General features: G+C 51.0%; 1 protein-coding gene across 1 annotated transcript in view; it reads right to left on the bottom strand.

The window, feature by feature from the left end:
- GNB5 (G protein subunit beta 5) overlaps positions 1–22,902 on the bottom strand; it is a 39,115-nt gene that overhangs the window by 12,054 nt on the left and 4,159 nt on the right. Inside the window, exons 2-4 of the mRNA XM_004578370.3 lie at positions 10,619–10,755; positions 7,227–7,268; positions 5,263–5,339 (exon numbers count right to left, since the gene is read on the bottom strand). Coding sequence (XP_004578427.1) covers positions 5,263–5,339; positions 7,227–7,268; positions 10,619–10,755 — 256 coding nt within the window. The remainder of the gene's footprint in view (positions 1–5,262; positions 5,340–7,226; positions 7,269–10,618; positions 10,756–22,902) is intronic.

The following is a 22,902-nucleotide window of genomic DNA, read 5'->3' as shown; positions in this document are numbered from 1 at the left end:
ATACTGACATATCCTAACACAAGAACACTCTCGGGCCCGGCGGCGTGGCCTAGCAGCTAAAGTCCTCACCTTGAACGCCCTGGGATCCCATATGGGTGCCGGTTCTAATCCCGGCAGCTCCACTTCCCATCCAGCTCCCTGCTTGTGGCCTGGGAAAGCAGTTGAGGACGGCCCAATGCATTGGGACACTGCACCCGCGTGGGAGACCCGGAAGAGGTTCCTGGTTCCCGGCATTGGATTGGCGCGCACCCGCCCGTTGTGGCTCACTTAGGGAGTGAAACATCGGACGGAAGATCTTCCTCTCTGTCTCTCCTCCTCTCTGTATATCTGACTTTGTAATAAAAAAAAAAAATAATAAAAATCTGTAAAAAAAAAAAAAAAGAACACTCTCCCACATGCCTAGGACGCATTCTCACAGCTGAGCCAAGTACAAGACGTCCACGGCAGCCCCCATGCTCGGTCCTCCTGCAGTGCTCTGGCCCGGGCCCAGGCATTCTGCGCCTGCCACGTTCGCACCTTTCACTACGGAACGAACCCTACCTACTGTTGGTCATTCACAGCAAAACAGCATAGGTCTGCTTATTAGGTTATTTTTTGAGAAAGAAGGGGAGACAAAGAGGGAGAACATTTCCAACCACGGGTTTACTTCCCAAATACCTGCCATGGCTGGGGAGCTGTGGCTGGGACCTGGGAGCTTTTCTGGGTCTCCCATGGGAGGGGCAGGAACCAAATCATCTGAGCTGCACCTGCTTCCCAGAGTCCGGTAGCAGGAGGCTGGAGTTAGGAGCGGGGCCCAGTACTGGACCCACATCCTCCAACATGGCCCTGTGGCTGCTAGGCTAGAAACATCCAACCCAGACTCACTGTTACACAATATACAGAAAGTCTCATACTCCAGGTTTGGGGAGCCCTCATCCAACGTGTTTGGGACCACAAGTGTTTCAGATTTTGGATTTCATTGTATTTTGAAAAACTGAAAAAATACAGTGAACTATCTTGGGGCTAAGATTAAAACCTAAATACATAATTCATTTGTTCCATATATAACTTACAGGAATACAGATAGCAGGAAGATAATACAGGGCAGTGTATCTGACGAAAATTAAAAATGTATGTGAGAGACAATGCACGCATACACACACACACACAATCTCATATGCTGGTTCATTCCCCAGATGCCCACAATAGCCAGGACAGAAAGCCAGGAGCCAGGAACTCAACCCTACTTTCTCTTGGGGGTGGCAGGAAGCCAATTACTTGAGCTGTTCCTGTCGCTGGAGTTGGGAGCTACAGCCGGGTAGGGTACCCGGGCTCTCTGAGGCAGGACTCAGGGTCCTCCCCAGCAGTGTGACTGCCAGGACAAACACCCCTACCCGCAGAGTCCCTTATGTGCCTGGGTTTTGATGGGGACCTATCACGTGAAGGTGGGTATCACATGAGGTGGGTAAGGTCCACTTGGGGTGTCAGGCTAGCATTCTGAGTTTGGCACTCTAAAACTTAGAGTTTAGATTCTCAGGTGAGGAATGTGTGACAGTTTTGGTGAGAGTATATACTATACTTCTCTTACTGCAGGAATTCAGGGGCTTGTCACACCTGTTGTTCTAAGACTGGTGATACCAGCTTCCATCACTTGGTTCAGGTAGATCACTGTATCTCTCCCAGGCAGAGGTAATCTGCTTGTGACTAGTAATAATCTATATAGTCTGTTATCTGGAGACCATGAAAATATTCTTCCCTGGGGTTGGTGCCTTGAGGGAGCCACATGCAATGCCAGCATCCTGCAATGGAGTGCTGGTTCAAACCCCAGGCGCTCTGCTTCTGATCCAGCTCCCTGCTAACGTGCCTGGGAAGCAGCAATCGATGGTTCAAGTTCATAGGCCCCTGCTACCCATGTAGGAGAGCCGGATGGAGTACTGGGCTCCTGGCTTCCACCTGGCCCAGCCCTAGTTAATTACAGCCAATAGGGCAGTGAACCAGCAGATGCAAGATCTCTCCCTTCTGTCTCTCCCTCTTCCTGTAATTTTTTCTCCAGCTACCTTTCTTTTTTTTTTTCTTTTTTTGTTTTAAACAAATAAGTTTTTCTTTTTTTTTAGATTTATTTTATTTTTATTACAAAGCCAGATACACCGAGAGGAGGAGAGACAGAGAGGAAGTGGAGCTGCCGGGATTAGAACCAGCGGCCATATGGGATCAAGGCGAGGACCTTAGCCACTAGGCCACACTGCCGAGCCCCAGCTACCTTTCCTACCTGATCACCTTTGTTTGAATCAAATGTGACCCTGGGGGGATCAAAACAGTGATTTTGTCACCTGATAAGTCCCTCTGCACCTGCTGCCTGACATTTTCTGAAAAGAGGACTCATCCTCCCCATTACTGTATACCTATAGGCACTTTGTGCTGTGCTCCATTTTGATTTATTTCATTTGAGGCTCCAATTGTCCCAAATGTGGACATGGGCGCCCCTAGGAGCCAGCTCCTGGGTCATTTTCCTATGATCCCTGTTGGTCCTTACTCATTTCTTACTTTTAGGAACAGGAAAACATTCTAGGTTCACTTTACTCTCTTCCTATCTCTTCCCTAAAATCAGCCTCTGTCCCCGGAGGCCTGCTTCCTTGAAGAGGAAACAATACTGAAGGGGGGTCCCTCCCTTCCTGAGGCCCTGGGGAAGTGAGAGGTCTCTATGGCCTCCCCACCTGCTTCCACCTGCTTGGAGCCACAGGTGGACACTTGGTTTGGCTTGCTAGCGGTGATCGGCCCTGGCTGACTCCTTTACAGATGGTGTGGGTAGGGAGGATTTGTTCCTGGGCTACAGCAGGAGTGGGGAACTTTATTTTTTTTTTCCTGCCATTTGAATATTTATCACATCCGTCATGGGTCAGATAGGATTATTCATTTAAAAATTGTTCTGCCATAGATACAGTGTTTTTAGCCCCACCTGCATTTGCCTTGGGAGAAGTGGATCAAATGGTCTGGAGAGCTGACTATGGTCCACAGGTTGGATGCTCGCCACCCCTGGGCTACAGGAGTAGAGAGGTACACTGGGGCCTGTGCCTGCCCTGGGCCATGACAGGGCTGTATCCCTCCACCCAGCAGCCTCAGACAAATTTCTCGGCAGCTCAGTCGGCTGCTCTTCACTTAGGGTTGTTTGTACTGTCACAAGAGGTAGTGATGGTTTGCATCGTGTGCTGAAACTCTTACATTCCTGGTTACGCTTTCTGGGATCTCTGGACCTCTGTTTCCCCAGCAATGAAATGGGGCAGACCCCACCCATGGATCGCAAGGGGCAGCTGTGGCGATTCCAGGAGGAGGTCAGAGTGATGTGTGCCACTTGATGGGGGTGCAGCCGGGGTCCTTCTCACGTGCTAAGGTCCCTCCTTGCTTGGAGGGAGGATGACATTCTACTCATCTATTCGTCCATGCCTTGCACACAGGTGTGTGCAGCAAGTATATGGTAAGTGAGAAATACGTAATGAGCACAACTGACGGAAGCAGATCGTACCAATCCTCTGGGGGGGTTTTAGCTTTCCAGTTTGGACCCAAATGAGAGATGGACACAGGAATTGGCATATGGACATAAAAATGTGATGGGGCTGGTGTGGTGCTGAGCAAGCCAATCCTCTACCTGCGGCGCCGGCATCCTATATGGACACCGGTTAAAGTCCTGGCTGTTCCACTTCCCATCCAGCTCCCTGCCAATGACCTGGGAAAGCAGTGGAGGATGGCCCAATCTGGCAGACCCAGAAGAGGCCCCTGGCTCCCAGCTCCAGATCAGTCCAACTCTGGATGGTGTGGCTGTTTGGGAAGGAAGATCTCTTTCTGTTATTCCTCTTTTCTCTCTAACTCTGACTTTCAAGTAAGGAGGAAATAAATCTTTTTTAAAAACAGCAGTGAGCCCGGTACAGTAGCCCAGTGGCTAAAGTCTTTGCCTTGCATGCAGCAGGATCCCATATGGGTGCTGGTTCTAGTCCCATTGGCCCCACTTCTCACCCAGCTCCCTGCTTGTGGCCTGGGAAAGCAGTCAAGGACGGCCCAAAGCCTTGGGACCCTGCACCTGCGTGGGAAATCCTGAAGAGGCCCCTGACTCCTGGTTTCAGATCGGCGCAGCTCCGGCCATTGCGGCCACTTGGGGAATGAATCAGCCGATGAAAGATCTTTCTCTCTGTCTCTCCTCCTCTCTGTGTATTTGACTTTCCAATAAAAATGAAACAAAATCTTAACAAAACAAAACATAGCAGCACAGGTGTGATCGTGTGACCCTGGAGCTGTGGGATGCCCCATGCCTGGGCGGGGTGACACTGTGTTACAGCCACAATCAGAAATGCAGGGTCAGCGCAGGTGTGTGGTGTGGCGGTCACGCTGCTGCCAGGATGACTGCAGCAAACACTGGGTGCCCAGGAGAGGTGCCAGGTCTGCTTCTCACTCCAGCTCCCTGCAGGTGCGCCTCAGGAGCCAGCCAGCCAAGTGCTACTCTCAGACTGAGGTTTGGCTCCTGGCTCTGGCATGGCTCAGCTCTGGCTGCTTTTGGGCATTTGGGGAGGGAACCAGTGTAAGGAAGGAGAATCAAATCTCCCTCCACTTCCCCACCTTTCAGATAAAATGAAAACAAATAAACTAATCAATTCAATGTTGTTCATTATGGACTTCTTGAGTTTTGGATCATCCTTTTTTTCTAAGATTTATTTTTATTGGAAAGTCACATTTACAGAGAGAAAGACACACAGAAAGAAATATCTTCCATCTGCTGGTTCACCAGGAGCTTCTTCCAGGTCTCCCACATTTGTGAAAGGTCCCAAGGCTTTGGGCCATCCTCAACTGCTTTCCCAGGCCACAGTGAGGGAGCTGGATGGGAAGTGGAACAGCTGGGATTAGAACTGGCACTCAAATGGGATGCCAGTGCATGCAAGGTGAGGATCATCCCTTTCAAACAAGTTCCTAGATGTGTCTCTAGGTCAGAGGTTACACATTTCCAGCACACATGACCAGCCTGGCTTTCTGAAATGTCCACACCGGTTTACAGTCCCACCAACAGCAAGGGAGAGAGCCAGGGATGGGTTTGGAACTTAAGCTTCTGTCCCTTCTTCCACAAAAAGAACCATGAAAGAGTTTTGGGATTTCTTCTTTTTGCAAGTTCAGGGAGGGAGTGAACACATCGCTTGGCAAGCACTGAGATGACAAGCTCTTGCTGGCCTGCTGCCTTCTGCCAAGAGAATGGTATTTTGTGGCTACCAGGAGGCCTTGAAAGTTGCTGTAGCCCCAACTTACCCACAAGCAATGGCACATCCAGACGGGGCGTAGGCACACGCCATCACCCACGTGCAGGGCATCGTGACCGCATGCTCCTGAAACGTAATTGGGATAGTGACAACGCAACCACAGCAGCCGCTACACTGAACGCTCCACAGCTAAGTTTCACCCAACAAAATCATCCGAGGCCCTGCCCGAGGAACACACTCACTCTGGTCTCAAAGGGAAGTGTGTGCTGTAAAGGTGGGCTTGAGAATGACAAGGAGACCCAGTCTCACCACACTCAACCAAACTGCATGTCCCAGGAGTACCTGCGGTATGGTTACACTCCCAGCTAGCTGGGCAACTGGCTCTCGAAGCTGTGCTTCTCTTGGCCCTGAGCCCCTTCGTGCCCCCGGGTGAACACCAACACTCCTTTCTCTAAAAGGCAGCACCGAGTTCCCTGGCAGAGACAGACCTGGCCTAATGAGCTCAGATTCTTGTGGGGCTTTTTCTATAGAACCTGAGCTTGTCCACATGTGTATGCATGAGAGCATCCTAAAGCCATTCCCGGGAAGGTGTGAAGGTGAGGGGCAGCCTCGGGCTGCGCTCCTGTGATACAGAGACCCCCAGAGAAGTAGAAGTGGGAGCATGGGGCAGTAAGTGCAGCAGCCCCTGGCTTCCGGCTGAGGTGCCCCTGCCTGCACCAGCTCTGTGATCCCATTTCCCTGGACATCTGCCGTCTTATTTCTGTCTAGGACTTGGCCCCTGCTCCTGGTCCCAACTCTAGGGAGATATGACCCCACACAGTCAGCCTGCTGCTCCTGCCTGGCCCTCACACTGCCACCCCAACTACATGCATGGGCAGGCCTTCTTTCCTATTCTGGTTCTTTGTTCTTCTATCGGGCAAACCTAGGCTGCAACACTGCCTGCCACAATTCTTATGGTCTCTGTGTGAGTGGAGTAGCTACTCTCCCCCAGGCCACCTTCCTGGCCAGGGTCCACAGGACACCCTCATGGCACTCCAACCATCAGAATGTGTTCTCTGCCATGCCGTGTGGAGAGAGAAGCAACGCAAGCCCATCCAGCCCATTCTGGAAGGAAGATGCCAAGGGGCGTGGTCAGGGGCAGGGGCTTGTGTGGACTGCCCTACAGTAGCAGGTGACACACAAGAACGCCCTGGGCCAATGGGTAAGCGGCTGTTTCTATTACTCCCCAGGTACCTGATCGTTACAGACCCCACTCTGAAAAGCAGTTCAGTATCCTCACTCGACAGGGCCACCCACAATACTGTGTGACCTACTTATAGCAAGGCAGAGCTGAGACACTGTTCTGCTTGAGACACGGGCCTCCTTTTCTTGAAACAGAGTGAGAAGGAAGGGGTTTCTTCCTAAGTAAACACCCGAATCCATATTGAATATGCAACTCTATCGCAAACACCCACAGGCACACAGGTCTGCAAGCGAATCCATACTCAGACTGCAGCCTTGGTCCCAAGCGACTAGACCTGGATCTCATTTGAGTTGCGCATGCCCAGGGCAGGATTCACAAGGGGCTCAGACTTCATAGCTCTGCAGGGCGGCTCACGAGCCCCATTGCAGCCTCCCCTGTCTTGTCTACCATGTGTGTGTTTCCACAGTGCCACGCAGCCTGGGTAAAGCCAAAGTGGGCACATGTGATCTGCAATCTCAGGGCTGCCATAAATAAGCAATGCAGCTACAGCGTGAAGGGGACATGTTCTCCATGCACACCCACTTCCATTTTCATGTCTGCACCCTCCAGGGTGGCCCTGCTGGCATGTGGGGCAGGAGGTGGCATCCTGAGAAGAAATGAACAAATGCAGCATGGGTCTGGCTTGGCTGCTGCAGCACGCACAAACTTTCTGGGTGTTTCTAACCTGAGAGAGCAGGAGGACCACTTGCAGGGGGATCTGGGGGGCAGTCAGGACAGGGCTGGGTCCCTGGTCAGGGCACCAGTAGGATTAGCTGGGGGCAAGGCCTCACCTTGTTGGTGGTGAAGGAATCCCACACGATCACCTTCCCATCCTGGGGGTGGGGAGAAGAGAAGAGAGATCAGGTGATGTTTCAAGTGCTCACAGAGAACCGCCGTGAATCCCTTGTGGATGTCAGTACGAGTTCAAGGCCAGAGCAAGTTCCCACCCAATCCAGACCCTGTGGGCTGCTCTCAACAAAGGCCAGGAAGGAGGTGGTGCTGAACTTGCCAGCCTGGCTAAAGGTCCGGTCCTCCACCCCACATCCCTCGCAGAGCTGCAACTATAGGCATCAGGGTCCAGCCCCTCTGTTAAACCATAGGCCCACCGAGCAAGGCTGCTGGTGCACCATTGTCAGCCCCCATACCCAAATACCAACAGCTATGCAGGGGAAGAAAAACCTGAAGCCACCTGTGGGTACCTGCCAGGTAAACAGGAAGTCTTCCCCATCCCATCCCCTCCGTGTCATCCCTCTCTTGGGGACCCTGTTGTGCAGGCTCCCTGCTGGTGTTTACCCTAAATCCCCCATCCTCTGCCCCCAGTGGGGCCAGGATCAGCCTCATGTCTACAAGTGCTCCCAGATGTTGAAGATCCCCATTCTCACTGTTCACTCCTGCCAAGGATGGGGTAAGCCGTGTGCCTGGGGAGACGCAGGGCCCGTGCGCAGCTGGGCTGTGAATAAGGAGCATTCCCAGCTGGGTGGGCACCAGGCTGGTGACACACAGGCAGCCTTGCCACTGTCGTCATGGTAACCAGGTAACCACAGCTGCAGCCCACTCCTGGGACAGTAGGGAATGTCATCTGTTTGCAATATGGACCCTCCAGAGAGGACCCCATGGCAGCTCTGATTCCTACGAAGCTGAGCCCTGTGCAGGGAGTCAATTTCTCTGACTCAGGGTCATAACTGATGATATGCGGGGTAGACCAGTAGGTCTGCAGGGTAGGTGATGTGTACCTGTGCCCTGGTTCACTGGGTGAAGGGAGTCCAGCCCGTGTTAGGGGTTTCCTTCACATCACTGCCTGGCTACCCACAGCCCACCCATCCTGTACGCTCCATGAGCCCAGACTGACATGCCTGGGGCCTCCAAACCTGGAGAGAAGGGGCCTCCCCCCCCAAGCCCTTGGCCCACCTGGCTGGGCCGATTAATCTCCTGCCTTGTAAGGGAGAAGGCGGCTGATGAGTCAGAGTCTGTTCCAGGGTCCCCCGTGTTCTCCCGCCTCTCCTCCGGCTCCCGCCTACATCCCAGCTCTCTGCAGCACAGGGAGGGGACAGGGCATGCCAGGGCACCGTGGCCGCCCTTCCTGCTCCCTCCCCTTCCAGTAAGAGCTGCGTGTGAGCCACGGAAACCCAGAGTGTGGCACACTTCAGAGGATGTATAAAGGCAACAAACACATCTTGACAACCACTCTACAAAAACAATCATGGGGGAAAAACCAGAACTAGACAGGCTCTAAGTTAGGAATGATTGTGATAAGGTGGTGAGAAATGAAAGCTTTGTCTTCTGTTTTCCAATGTGTTTTTTTTTTAAAAGATTTATTTTATTTTCATTACAAAGTCAGATATACTGAGAGGAGGAGAGATAGAGAGGAAGTGGAGCTGCCGGGATTAGAACCAGCAGCCATATGGGATCAAGGCAAGGACCTTAGCCACTAGGCCACGCTGCCGATCCCGATGTGTTTCAATTTTCTAAAATATTTATTTATTTGAAAGGCAGAGTTACAGAGAGTGAAGGAGAGAGAGAAAGAGAGAATGCTTCCATTTGCTGGTTCACTCCCTAAATGGTTGTAATGGCCAGGGCTTGGCTGAGCCAAAGCCAGGAGCCAGGTCCCCCATGTGAGTGCAGGGGCCCAAGCATTGGGCCACCCTCTGCTAATCTGTCAGGTGCATTAGTGTGGAGCTGGATTAGAAGTGGAGAGGCAAGGAAGTGAACCATACAGGACGTTGGTCCCACAGGTAGAAAGAAGCTTTACATGCTATGCCACAACATGAGCCTCTGCAGTGTTTCTTTAAAAGGCAAACTACATAACCATAAGTGTATGATAGACACAAAATAAATTGCAAATGTAGTGTGATATTTGAGATCTGTAGGGAATACAGGAAATGTGTAACCCTTCTCTTACTCAACACAATATTGGCAGATGCTGGAGCCTGTGGATTATCTGGAGTATGGTCAGTTTTGTGCTTGTAAGGGTTACTGAAAAAAGAAAAGCCCTCATCTGAAAAAGATGGGCAGAAGGCGGCGTGGGAGGAAACCCACACTACCCAGCAAAATGTGAGGTACTGACTCTCGTGGATTCCGGTTTATGTCTAATACATGTGCCACAAAAAAGCAGCAAGCCATGGGAGTCAGCCTCTAGGAGAAGCTGACCACCCCAGTCCCTGCCGGCCACATTTTGCAGAACCTCCTTCTTTATGCAAGGTTGGTGCATGTGACCCACAGAAGACAACAGAAGTGATGGTACGTCACTGTCTTGGCCTGGTCATCCAACCCGGGATGGCTTCCATCACCTGCTCTGGAGGCAGGCTAGCGGACAGGGAGAGCACCCAGGGCCTCTGGCCAGCAGCCCCAGGCCCGCTGCGGCTGAGTCTAGCTTTAGTCAAACCCACAGCATGTCCACGGCCGCCAGAGCAGCCCCAGCCAGGTGGTTTCGGCATTCCTGACTTTCAAAAGATGCTAGCAGGAAGAAATCCTGGTGGCTTCAAGCCGCTAGCCTGGAAAGAAGGGGTGAACTTTTTATACAGCAAAGGAGAACTAATATATAAGATGAATTATGCAAGCTATATCAAATGAATGGCAAAATTACACTTTAAAAACATGCATCTCAGATTCGTTTTTTCAGATGTAAGAATGGATTCACTCTAAAACTGAGAGAATGCCATTAGTGATCTCTCAATCATGTACGTCCTCAATTAGGAAAAGAAAAAAGGAGATTGTTTTAACAACTGTTTCATTCACAAATAAGGCCCTAGAATGCACTCAAAAAGAAATTAACCTGTGGGCTCGTGCTGCGTGCAGCACGTGAAGCTGCTGCCTGCGTTGCTGGTGTTCCATTGGAACACAGGCATGGAATTCCAGGCTCCTGGCTTTGGTCTGGCCCGGTCCTGGCCAGTGTAGCCAACTGGGAAATGAACCAGCAGATGGAAGACCACTTTCTGTCTCTCTCTGTCTTGCAAATAAACGAAATAAATCTTTAAATTTTTAACAGAATAATTCTGAATGGTTCATCAAAAAGTCAAATACAGTCTGGAATATTCCAACTATTGCTAATTCCACAATTACCTGCCCTGGAACTCTTTAGGACAAACCCCATCCTTCGGACAGTAATCCAGGCCACACAGACTAGCAGGGGGCTTCTGGGGTGGGACAGCTCCTTCCTGCTCACCTGCTAGCACCCGGGCCGTACCTGGGAGGAGCTCACGATCCTCCTCTTGTCCTTACACCAGTCCATGCACAGGACCTTGTTCCCATGGCCTTTGAGGGTTCTTCTCGTCTTCATGACAAACTGGCCCAGGGCCTCCACGCGCTCAGCCACCTGGTGCACTGGGAGGACAAGATGACGGTCACTCACACTGTCAAGGGCCGGCTGGGGGCCACATACCACTGCCAGTGCCACAAGGCTCCACGGAAGCAGGGGGCCCCATGTGCGCGCTCTGCATCCCAGCTAGTCAGTCCCCTGTTCTTTAACACTACATCAGCACAACCAGTAGAGGGCAGAAGAGAGCACAGGGGCTGGAACATTTTATAGTCCCCAAACCGTTCCTTCCTCCTATGTCGAAGGCCCACGACTTATTTGTAAAGCACTGTGCTCCGTCCCCCTGTTTCAGGGAGAAGGCCCTGGGAGGTGGGCAGAGCCAGCTGCAAATCGAGTCTGAGCTCCCCACCGGAGAGGTGCAAAGACAGAGGCGCAAGGGTTATTTGGCTAATTCAAGTTCATGCAACTAACTGGGAGTCAGACTGAGAGTGCATAATCCGGGAGTGAGAGAGACCTGGGAGAGGCACTCAACATTTGTGAGGGCTGGATAGTTGAGCTGGTTAGATACAACTAAGCTTCATTACCCATCGACATGTACGAGAGCCAAATGGGATGTGGAACAGACTGGACTAGTTTGCTACACATACTGGCAAACCAGGGTAGGGGGCGGGCCCCGTGGGGGTTATTGTGGGTCGCTCTGACTAGGCTGCAGCTCCAACTGGTTTATGCGAGGGCCTAGTGTGTGCTGGGCAGAACCAGGCTAGACTGCAACACCCATTGGTTCCAGTGGAAGTCAGGGCTGAAAACAGAACCAACCCAGCAATTGCAACCACCAGCTGATTGGGGTGATGCTCTGTGCTGGGCCCTATACTTGCTAGTACATACAAGAATCTGGTCTGGGAACACCTCAGACAAAGTGTCTTTGGGGATCTCCCCAATCGAACTGCAGGAATCAGAACCCTAACCAAGAAAAGACAGAACACAGAACAAGTCAATCAACCACCTCAGGTATATGTTGGCAGCGAAATACTGGGCAAATGGAGACCCTATGATGGACTACATCAATCAGTGGCTTCTTCAGCAACCTCATCGTGTTCGGAGTGGTGTGATTGGCAGCAATTCATAACTGGTGAACTATCAAAACCACTTGAGCAAGTATCTCAGAGCATGCCCTACATCCGGGACCTGGGGTGGATGGGAGAGTGGGTGGGGCTTCTCCCTCAATATCCCCCTTTACCTCAGATACATGAAGGAAACAATATGGAAATAATAGTCTTACCCACTTTCCTATTAACTATGTAAAGATTGTTAAAAAAAATAAAATAAAAAAATAAAATAATTGATTCACACACACACAAAAAGGTGAGGTGGTCACAGACACTCCTGGGACGTGCTTGAGCGTGGAGCGGGTCCGCAGGGACAAGATGGGAGAGCAGGAGGTGTTTCTGTCCTCTGCTTTATGTCCACCTGCTTCCTCCACTTAGCACGAAAACAGACATAGCCTTTTAACGTCCATCTTAAAAAAATGATTCACTCCAACTAAAATAGGGCTCCTGTTACATAACATGGATCTGCACACATTCCAACTATTATTTTTTTCTCACCATCACTTCTTTCACTCCCACATACAGATTCACTCCCAACCCACTCCATCCTGTCTCTATCTTCCAACACTCACATTTGTGGAATTTAGAAGTAAAAAATATCATGGGCTGGTGTTGTGGTGCAGTGGGTTAAGCGACCACCTGTGACATCAGCCTCCCAGATCTGAGAGCCAGACTGAGTCTCCACAGCTCTGCTTCTCACCCGGCTCCCAGTTAAAACACCTGGCAAGGCTGTGGAGGATAGCCCAAGTGCTTGGCAGCCCGACTGGGAGAGCAGGATGGTATCTGGGCTCCTGGCTTCAGCCTGGACCACCCCAGCCACAGCACACCATGTGGGGAGTAAACTGGTGGATGGAAGCTCTCTCGTGTGCCCCTCTCACACTGCATTTCAAATACATAAATAAATTCCTTAAAAAGAATCAAGAGGGGTGCTGCCAATGCTCAGGGAGTCTGTGGGAGTTCAGTGCAGGGCAGATTTGCTGCCTTCTCCTTGGCCTGTTAATGGACTAGCCCTCCAGGATACATGCAGTTTTTGAAAAGAAACGAAGACAACCAGTAGGTTTCTCTAAGAATTTGCCAGAAGAGAATGGTAACTGGCATACTTCCACTGGTAAGTGACCTGTGGGAAACAAGGGAGGCTGTTTGCCACCAGCCTTCTGAGAGGACTAAACTGGAGCACGGGTAGTTCAGAACCCAGGTTCTAGCCCGGGGCTGCATGGGGCCAAGTCTGGCTGGGCCGCACAGCAGCTGCAGGCCCCTGTCCGCGTCCTCCACCAGCCCCTGGTGGGGTTGTGGGACACCCAAGGGGGACACAGCCCACAAATCCCATACAATCTTCCCCACATAGTGGGGACCAGCCATCTTTACTGAAAGAATACATGAGGAATGCTTAGGACTAGAGGGTCTTCAAAACATGTGCGTTATCAAAGTTTTGTATCCAACAGACTTCTTTTGATTGCAAATTTCCACAAACTTTTTGAAGGCAGCAGTTTTGGGTGGGCCAACAGAGGTTTCAAGCACCTCCCTGTTCTTTTTCTCCACCTCTCCCTGGCCCCAGTCCACGGGGTCCCTGCTGCAGATGCCAGACGACTCATTGATGTATCCAGGCGTGCTCACGAGGCCTGGGGGTGGATGACACCTATTCTTCTGATCCAAAGCATGCCACATCCATGTGGCTCCTTCTTTGAACAACCTGATCTGGTCCTTAGCCTGCACAACCTAAGCACCCTTCATTGGACAGCTGGAGGTCCCTCTAGTTCAGTGTGTGTGTGTGTGTGTGTGTGTGTGTGTGTGTTGGGGGGCAGGTGAGGAGGCTCTGCACCTGTGTGGACATGGAGTTTGTCCCTGCCCTGCCTGGAGTTGAGCGTCACAGTGGGGAGACAGAGCAGTGAGGACGACTTCAGTACAATGTGCACCTCATTAAGTGAGCAGTGCAGACACAGGGGACTTCTGCCCCCAAGGATGGGGTCCGGTGTTGGCCTTTCCAGGGGGAATCAAGCTCAGCCTAAAGGCTTCCCGGGACCAGCAGGATAGAGATGGGCACTCTATAATGAGTAAATGAAGTAAAGGTCCAAAAGTATGTGATCGACAGCTGGACTAGACAGAGTGTGGAGGCAGAGTGACAACGTGTGTGTGTGCGCAATGCACTGCACTCCAGCATGGAGCTCACGCACCCCGCAGGGACAGCAGTCTGCTGGTGTGCTGTCACCAGAACACGTAACACAATCAGGTCGGCCTCCTCACACCTCTCTGGTTGCAGTGTGGAAGGCAGAGTCCAGGATGTTGGCACTGGAGAGAGTGGACCCCCAAACAGCCATCTGCTACTCCACCCCTTTGCTGTGGTCTACCCAAGATGTGCCTGGGATAGCCCAGACACGGCACTGGCAGCGCCTGCTCGTGGGCCCTGGATGCTCTTTGTCTCGTGTCTGGGTGGGACAGGAGGCACCTGCTTCCAGGAAGCTCAACCCATTCAGTGCTCTTGGATGCCACCCAGATCAGGGGAGGCGGCCGTACCAGAAAGCCAGCTGCACCCCGAGAGCAGCAGCGGATGCTGACTGCTGGAACCAGGGCTCCAGGGCCCCAATCACAGCCGAGAATAAGACAGTCCCTGCTCTTACTAAGCTCACAGCACCTGCAGCACCCACGTTAGGGTGTTCCACGGTGGTGTGGCCATCAGAGGGTGTGTCGCAGCCTGGTGGTGGATGGTGTGCAGGAGTTAAGGTGGCGAAAGCACAGGCGGGAAGCCAGTTTCTTAACATCCACGTTTTGTTTCTATGTCAGTAAGAACAGACTCCAAATGACCAAAAATCTTGTGGCAGTTCTGAGGTTTAACTGGGAAGGCAAACTAAAGCACCTAGAAGGTGGACACGAGCTGCATGTAGAAGAGAGTGGGAAGACTGAAGGAAGGGGTTATAGACAGGAAGAGGGTTTTTTTTTTTTTGCTTCTAAATGCATTTTATTTTGCATATATAAGTAAATGAACTGAAAATTGTAAGAAAATAGAAACTTGTGAGCACCTTCAGTGCTTACTGTCCACCTTTCTAGCCTTTCCTACGTGCAGGTACACATTACACATGCATATTTGCATGTAAGCAGATTCCCCGCCATACCCCATCCTGGGAATCTGTGTCCTTCCCTTGGCGTATGTTGATGGATGTCAGATGTAACTGTCCATGGCTTTCAGTGACCACGTGACAGCCCGCTGTTTGGACGTCCCCTGCGGGCGGTACAAAGATGGTGTGGGTTGCCACTTCCTAACTACATTCCAGTGAGCGGAGCTATGACACCAAATGGAAAGCTAGACTTTCTGCAAGCATTCCCTGCCTGCTGCCACCAGCCTCCCCTGCGGGACAGGTCCTGAGCTGTGCACCTTGCACAGCAGTCTTAGAAACGGGGCTTTGTTCTTGTCTCGACAGAGAAGGCAGAGCTCAGAGAAGCTGCCGAGCTTATACACATGCTTTGGGGACCCCAAGAGCAGAGCTGTACCCCCAGCAGTGGGATAACCTCTGTACAAGTGGCAAGAGTTCTCAAGAAAGTCAAGCAGGAGCCATAGCTGACACCTGGGATCCCAGCAGGGGATGGCTCAGGGAACTGCAACTTGGCCACCCATGTGAGAGACCTGGCTTGAGTTCCCAGCTGCTGGTCTCAGCACAGCCCCAGCTATCAGGGCATCTGGGACACGAAGTAGCAGATGCGAGTTCTCTCTGTCTACCTTTCATGTTGAAGAAAGAGGGAAAAGGAGGGGAGGGGAGGAAACAGGAGGGGAAGGGAGAGGTGTGGAGGGGAAGGAAGAGGAGAGGAGACAGGATGTGCTCTTAGGTCACCAGCAGACGCAAGGTGGTGGTGGAGAGTACAAGCCGGAAGAAACCCTGTCAGGAACCCCACCCTGGGCAGACTGCACTGGGCACCAGGACCGAGCACGATGGGCAGGGACTAGCTGCCTTGAGCCCAGAGTCTGCCCAGTGGCAGTTCTTAAGCTCCCACTTAGCTGAGGGAGGTCTTCCCTTCCCCATGCCTTCTCCCCATGGACCCTGGCTTAGGCGAAGACCAGCACGGAGACGGATGAAGGTACAGCTGAGCCTGTGAGCAGGCGGGCACGAGCATGGCTCGTTCAGGGATCCCCTCACTGTCAGCTCCACACAGCACAGAAGGTCACAGAGCCCCACTCAGGCCCACCACTTCCCGCAGGCCCACAGAAGGGTACACCTGTACACTGGCAAGCAGCAGCTAGCACCTGCAAGCCACACCTCCTCCAGAGAGCGAGGGTATTAGAGCTGGTCTGGGGTTAATCTGGAAGTTTGGCAAAGACCACCTTATGGTTAAGATGCTGCTCCCTCTGCACTGTCAGCACATACAGCGGCTTGCTATTTGTTTATTTTATAATGTGTGAATCCAAAGCAGATGCGCCATGTGCATGTAGTTCGACTTACTCAAACCAAGTCAGTGTAGAAAAGTGGAAACCCGCAACATGGTCCCTCCCATCGCTGTGAAGTCAGGAAAAAAATATTGACCAGAGCATCAGCAAGCTCTGAGAAAGCTCTGAGATGTCCCTGAAGCTGACTGAACATAGGTGACAAGTTCAAAGACAAGTGAAATGTCTTACACAGCAATGACCTTGAAGCGTTTTAAAATGTAGCATGAATATACAGTCTTTTGATGGATGCTACTTGGCAGCTCAAGGAATCAAGGAAGAAAAATTACCCAAAGCTCATTTAAAAAACTTAGTTTGATTCTATCCCAAGATAGAAGAGACAGGGTGTAAATAAAATCCTCCTGTGGGACCAACACTGTGGCCTAGCAAGCTGTCTCCATTGGCAATGTCGGTGTCCAATGTGAGTGCTGGTTCGGGTCCTAGCTGCCGCACTTTCAGTCCAGCTCCCTGCTGGGGACCTGGGAGAGCAGTGGAGATTGCTATAGGAGCTTGGGCCCCTGTACCCATGTGGGGCACCTGTTAGAAGCTAGTGGTTTGGGACTAGCCTAGTCCTGCTGTTGCAGCTATTTGGGGAGTGAACCATACAATGGAAGGCCTCTCTCTGGTTCTGCCTCTCCCTTTCTGTGACTCTGCCTTTCAAGTAAATAAATAAATGCTTAAAAAAAAAAACCCTCTTGCGCCTATATGGAAGAAAGTGTCTGTAACAGTATTATCTCGCTTGTATTTTTCAAGAATTCCTAAATACACATATACATAAAACACTGAATTCCTGGATTAAAAAAAAAGTTGGACGAGTGAAGTCATACAGCTTTTCAGATGAAAAATATTACACAATTCCATGTAAAAAAAAACTTTTAGTTTTAGTTTAATTCAAAGAGAAACAGAGGGAGTAGCAGACACTGAGAAAGACACGCACACACACACACACACACTCCTTCCAACACTCCTCCACATGCCTGCAACAGCCAAGGACTAAGCCAGGCCAAAGGCGAGAGCCAAGGACCCAGCCGAGCCTCTCACGCGGGTGTCTGGGACTCCCTGGCCACCTCCTGAGGTGTGTATTAGCAGGAAGCTAGAACCTGGGAGCTGCGGAAATCCCAAGTGGTGTCTTAACCGCTGTGCTAAATACCTGTCCCATAGGTATAATGATTTTAAATAGGGACATTAAAAAGAAGCATAAGCAACATAGGAAGTTATTTAATCTATCGTGTTGAATGCAAAACTAGTCACACTGTTTAGTACAATCTTAAGTATGCTTATAAATTCATACAGAACATAATGCATGAAATGCTAAAAGTATGAACTAATACGAGGCTAGTTCTCGATGTAAAGGATAAAATTTACTTGTTTTCCTCTACATTCCTAAGTTCTCCCCAGTGAGTACCTGCTCATTCCAGGGTCCTGCAGCTCAGCCAGCTAGGCGGCGGGGAGCAGGGTGCCTGCAGAGCAAGCGAGAGGGAATGCAAGGCAGCCTGACTCTCTGCCTCCCCCTGCAGGTTGAATGTGGCAGAGCAGCAGGGAGGCTTGCACCTGCTGGAAATGCAGGCGCCCCAAGGATTACCTACCTCCTCAGAATATGCAAAGAGTAAAAGAACCAGTGAGATGCTTCAGGCTAATCCACAAGTTTTGACTTTCCTAGACGATTCTCCTAAGATGTACAATTGAGAGGGCCCAGTGCGGTGGCCTGGCGGCTGAGGTCCTCACCTTGAACACACTGGGATCCCATGTGGGCGCCCGTTCTAACCCCAGCGGCCCTACTTCCCATCCAGCTCCCTGCTTGTGGCCTGGGGAAGCAGTCGAGGACGGCCCAAGGCCTTGGGACGCTGCACCCGTGTGGGAAATCCAGAATTCCTGTCTTCTGGCTTCAGATCAGCTCAGCACCAGCCATTGCAGTCACTTGAGGAGTGAATCATGGGACGGAGGATCTTCCTCTCTGTCTCTCCTCCTCTCTATGTATCTGACTTTGCAATAAAAATAAATAAATCTTTAAAAAAAGATGTACAACTGAGATAACCCAAGGCTCAGGTAGAAAGCATTTGAGAATAAAATATTGCACAAAACTATATTTGGAAAAGAAAAACCTCAAAAGTCTCTGATGATTAATCCTATACTTTACCCAAATCTAGTGTGGCTCTGCACTCCAAAAGAGTCAGTGAATGTTTCCAGTGTTGCTTTGCTTCCCCTTTTTCCTATAAGGGCAACACATGTACAGATGTGTGTGAAACGAAAAGGACCTCTGCTTCCTCTACTCCTCTCCGGGCAGCTTTCTTCCGGGTATTCTTCCAGATCTTTAGTGCACATTTGGAGTACAAACATCTCTAGTTCAACTTAATGACATCATGCCATATATACTGTTGGGCACTTCGCGCTTTAAAAATTTTTTAATTTACTTGTGGGTGGCTCAGGATTTTAACCTGCCTCTTTTTAAAAATTGTGAAGATGTGCATGTTTATCAGAGAGATAAAGCTATTTTCCAAGCACGGGTTCTCTTGCCAAATGGTTGGGGCTGGGCAGGTTGAAGCCAGGAGGCAGGAGTTCCAACTGGTACCCCACATGGATGCTGGGGCCCAAGCACTTGGGCCATGCTCTCCTGCTTCTCCAAGCACATTAGTAGGGATCTAGATCAGAAGTGAGGGGGCTGACACTCGCATCAGTGCTCATGTGGGATGCTGTGTGTTGCAGCAAGCGATTTAATTGGCTGTGCTAAGGTGCTGACCCCTAAAATGCTACCTTTTCTTGTGTTTGTACATAGACTCCCCCCCGCATTTCTTTGTAATGGAAACCTGAGCTCCCTAAGATACAGGCAGGCCCGGTGGTGAGGGCAGTGGCACTAGGAGCCTGAACCCCATCCCCACGCCCTCTTCTGGGTCAGAGCTGCTGACAACCTTTGGACTAGCGCTTTCTCATCTACATGGATAGAGCTCTTGGGAGAAGAGGAGTTTGTCAGCTAAGACTGAGGGAGGACCAGGACACGGCTCAGGACCCTTGAGCTCTATGATAGGCTAAGCCTGGTTCCCTAGTAGTATCCACATCAGAATCCTTGGAACCTAGAGACGCTACCTTCCATGGCAAAGGGGACTTTGTGGTCATGGTGAAGAACCCTGAAATGGGGAAATGACCCTGTACGCTGCAGGTGGGGATCAGGTAAGGCGGACCCAGTGGGCCAGGAGCCAGGGGATGAGGCAGGGAAGGCATCCCATCCTAGAGCCTTGGAAGGGCCCTGCTGGCCCTTTTTAGATTTCCAGCTTCTAGCACTTTAGGAGAACAAACTGATGTTGCTGTAAGCCATGAAGTAGTGGGGATGCATACAGCAGCGATGGAAAACAAAGACAAGCTGTAGCCACAGGATTCTAAGGCGCCACAACGGGAATCAAGTGAGCCCTCACCCACAGAAGTGGGGAGCAGAAAGGAGAAGCATTTAGGGAGGAGCAGGCTGCTCTGGAGGTGTAAGGGGTTAGCAGGGCCCCTGGGCGAAGCAGGTTCGGGGCAGTGAGGCTGAGGCAGACCAGTGTGATTTCCTATTCAATGGCCCAGGTAAAACTATTTCCTGTGGATAATGTTGGCCAAGGGTCTGACTTGGATTTGGGGTAAGGGTCTTGTAAGCTCTGTGTTACTATAATGAAATGCCTGAGGCAGGCTAACCTATTAAATACAAGAGGTTTTATTGCAGCTTATGGGATGGGAGGAGCAACAGCCAGGGGCCCCATCTGGCGACAGCTTCTTGCTGGCAGAGTCCTGAGGCAGCACGGAGCATCACATGGTCAGGGACACAAGTACACAGTGTCTGACTCGATCACTCCCCAGAAGTCCCCACCAAATAACTCAGGAGGAGTCAGCTTCTATCCTCTCTGTCTTTAGATTTATTTATTTACTCGAAACTCAGAGTTAGAGAGAGAGAGAGAGAGAGATAGGAAGAAATCTTCCATCTGCTGGTTCACTCCCCAGATGGCTGCAATGGCCATGGTTGGGCCAGGTTGAAGGGTTGAAGTCATCGGCCAAGAGTTTTATCAGGGTTTCCCATGTGCATGCTGGGCCCAGGGGACTTGAGCCATCTCCTGCTGCTTTCCCAGCTGCACTAGCAGGGAGCTGTATGGGAAGGGTAGGACATGAATTGGTGCTCATGACTGTAGCAGCAGCTTTATCTGATATGCCACAATGCCCACTCCTTTATCCTCTTAATACCCTTAATGTTGGGGATTAAACTCTTGAATGAATTTTGGATGAAAAAAAAAAATGTTCATGCCATAGCAGAGCTTAACAGAATACCCGCAGTGTTGAGAGCCAACATGATGGGCGTTGAAGCATCAGGGACTGCAGGCAGGAACCATTCATTTTCCCCTGCCAAGGTCATGCTCTACAGTTGTGTTGCACTGAATTATTATTTTTTAATTATTTATTTGAAAAGCAGAGTGGCAGAGAAAGGGTGAGACATGAAGAGAGCTCTTCCATCTACTGGTTCATTTCCCAAACGGCTACAAGGGTGGAGGCTAGGCCAGGCCAAGCCAGGAGATCCACCAGAGTCTTCCCACATGGGTGGCAGGGACTTCGGTACGAGAGCCACGTCCCACTGCCTTTCTAGACACCTTGGCAGAGAGCTGGATCAGAAGCACAACAGCTGGGTTGTTACCCAGCACGGTGACAGGGGAGGCCAGCATCACAGGCTGTAGTTTACTTACAATGCTGCTCACCTCCTTTTTGGGGAAGGATGTGGGCAAGCTTGAGGCAGTAGGAGGGGGAATAGATGCCCTGGTTTGCCCGTGACAGTAGGGGATCCCAGGAAGCAAGAATTTCCATTTGATATCCCAGCATCCTAGGCAAATCAGGGTCAAGCTTAGCTATGGCTCCAAAGCAATCTCCCGGAGCAGGGCTGGGCCTCCAGGGTCATCCACACAACCCCACCACCAAAGGCAAACCACGTAGCCACCCAACATGTGCTGCTCCGGGGAGGAAGCTGACCCTCCGGGGTCCAGTCATGTCCCAGGCCTCAGTGCTACAAATCTCACATGTCCAGCCTTACTCATGTCCCCAGTTCACAGGAAGTTGTCCTTATATTCCAAACTGGAAAACACTTGCCCAGGCCACTGTGAAACAGGTGCGAGCCGGTCATCTCACCTGGGAAGAGGTGGGCCTATGTGTGTCAGGACACGTCTATGAAGTGTTACATGCTAGAAGGTGCTACGTGCCTATGGCTGCAAGAACCACAGGCATGTGCCTCACAGCCACCACCACCACAGGCTGCTCTGGGGAGTAAACCAGATTTGGGTTATGGGCCCCCAGCTTGACCACAACATTCCTTCCCTGTCCCTAGGCTCCCAGCCACTCGCTCAAAGAGCCCAGCAAGGCCACAGTGCTCCCATGAGAAGCCTGGGCCCAACCACTCAGCAGTTGCCTGAGTCCAAGCAAGTTCTTGGACTTTGCTCTGTGGATCATTCAGTGAACTGTCTGTCTCACTTATCATCCTGACTCCCGCAGTGGCATGGAAGCCAGGAGGGAGTGATGCGGGTCTGATGTGTTGAATGCACAACATGGGTCCAGCAGGTGTCAAATACATGAGAGATCTTGTGCGTGCTCTCGTCAGCCCCGAGGGGCAGGGAGGCGGAAGGAATGATCAACAAGCTGAGGTTACTTGGAGACTGCAGCTGCTGGTATCCTAAGTCTGGGGTGGGAGGGAAGCCACCACGTCAGGAAGGGGACCAGTCCGGTCAGTGACAAGACAGAGGCTTGACAAGTGTGAAGTTGAAGGGCCAACCTGGAGCCTTGGTTTTCTGTGGAGGAGGATGCTGGATGTAGCACAGAGGAGGGGTCTGAGATCCACACACAAGGCCTGAGATGGTCACAGGTGGGGCTGACAGCTGATGTGGCCGGGCAGCTCTGGGAACCCCAGTGGCAGAGGGCCTGCGGGACACAGAGCAGCGTGGTGACCCCTGCCGGGAGCTGGTGCTCAGGAGCAGGCGAGAAGGTGAGGATGGCGGATTCCTAAAGTGTGGGGAGCCATGCAGTTGGGTCGGATGGCATGGGTGTGTGATGAGCACTGCTCCTTGGTTAGCAAGGCTACGAGGAGTTTCTAGCAGCGAGGCAAGGCCCGGCGGAATGTCTCTGGGTCACCTCATTGCTGCCTCACCCCATTGTATGGACACTCAATCACCTCTCTGAAGTTTCATAGAATTCTCCTGAGGGTGTTGTTGTTGTTTTTCTGCTAATGTGAAGTGATTCCTGTAAATGGTATGACACCTCAAATTGATCAATCATGTTATGATAAAAACATCTTTAGCGACGTAAGGCTATGACACACAGCTAAAAGTATACAATAGTACAATTGAGCCCACAATGTCTCCAAACATCCTGTTATGTGCCCACTTTTGTCCTGGAATTTGCCCTAGTATAAGTAATGTTTTCCTTAAGAAATGGCTTGATAATATCTTGCAACTGATGGCAATCATGGAGGTACAAAGAGTTTGTTTACCATGCGCCTCAAACTGTTACAACACATGATATGACACATTTTAGTTCCTCACCACAGAAAGCAAAAGTATATGGGGCATCTTCTAAAGGGAAACAAATGTGAACCCCCTCAAAATGGCTTAAAATCTCTATCTTATATTGGCACTTATGTTTAGGGAAAGAAAACAGTTTATAAAAACTTTTGTCTTATATTGGCACTTATATTTAGGGAAAGAAAA

This window comes from Ochotona princeps, chromosome 6, assembly GCF_030435755.1.
Source record: "Ochotona princeps isolate mOchPri1 chromosome 6, mOchPri1.hap1, whole genome shotgun sequence".
Lineage (NCBI taxonomy): Eukaryota > Metazoa > Chordata > Mammalia > Lagomorpha > Ochotonidae > Ochotona > Ochotona princeps.
The sequence above is the reverse complement of the archived record's forward strand: the minus strand, read 5'-3'. Positions and strand labels throughout refer to the sequence as shown.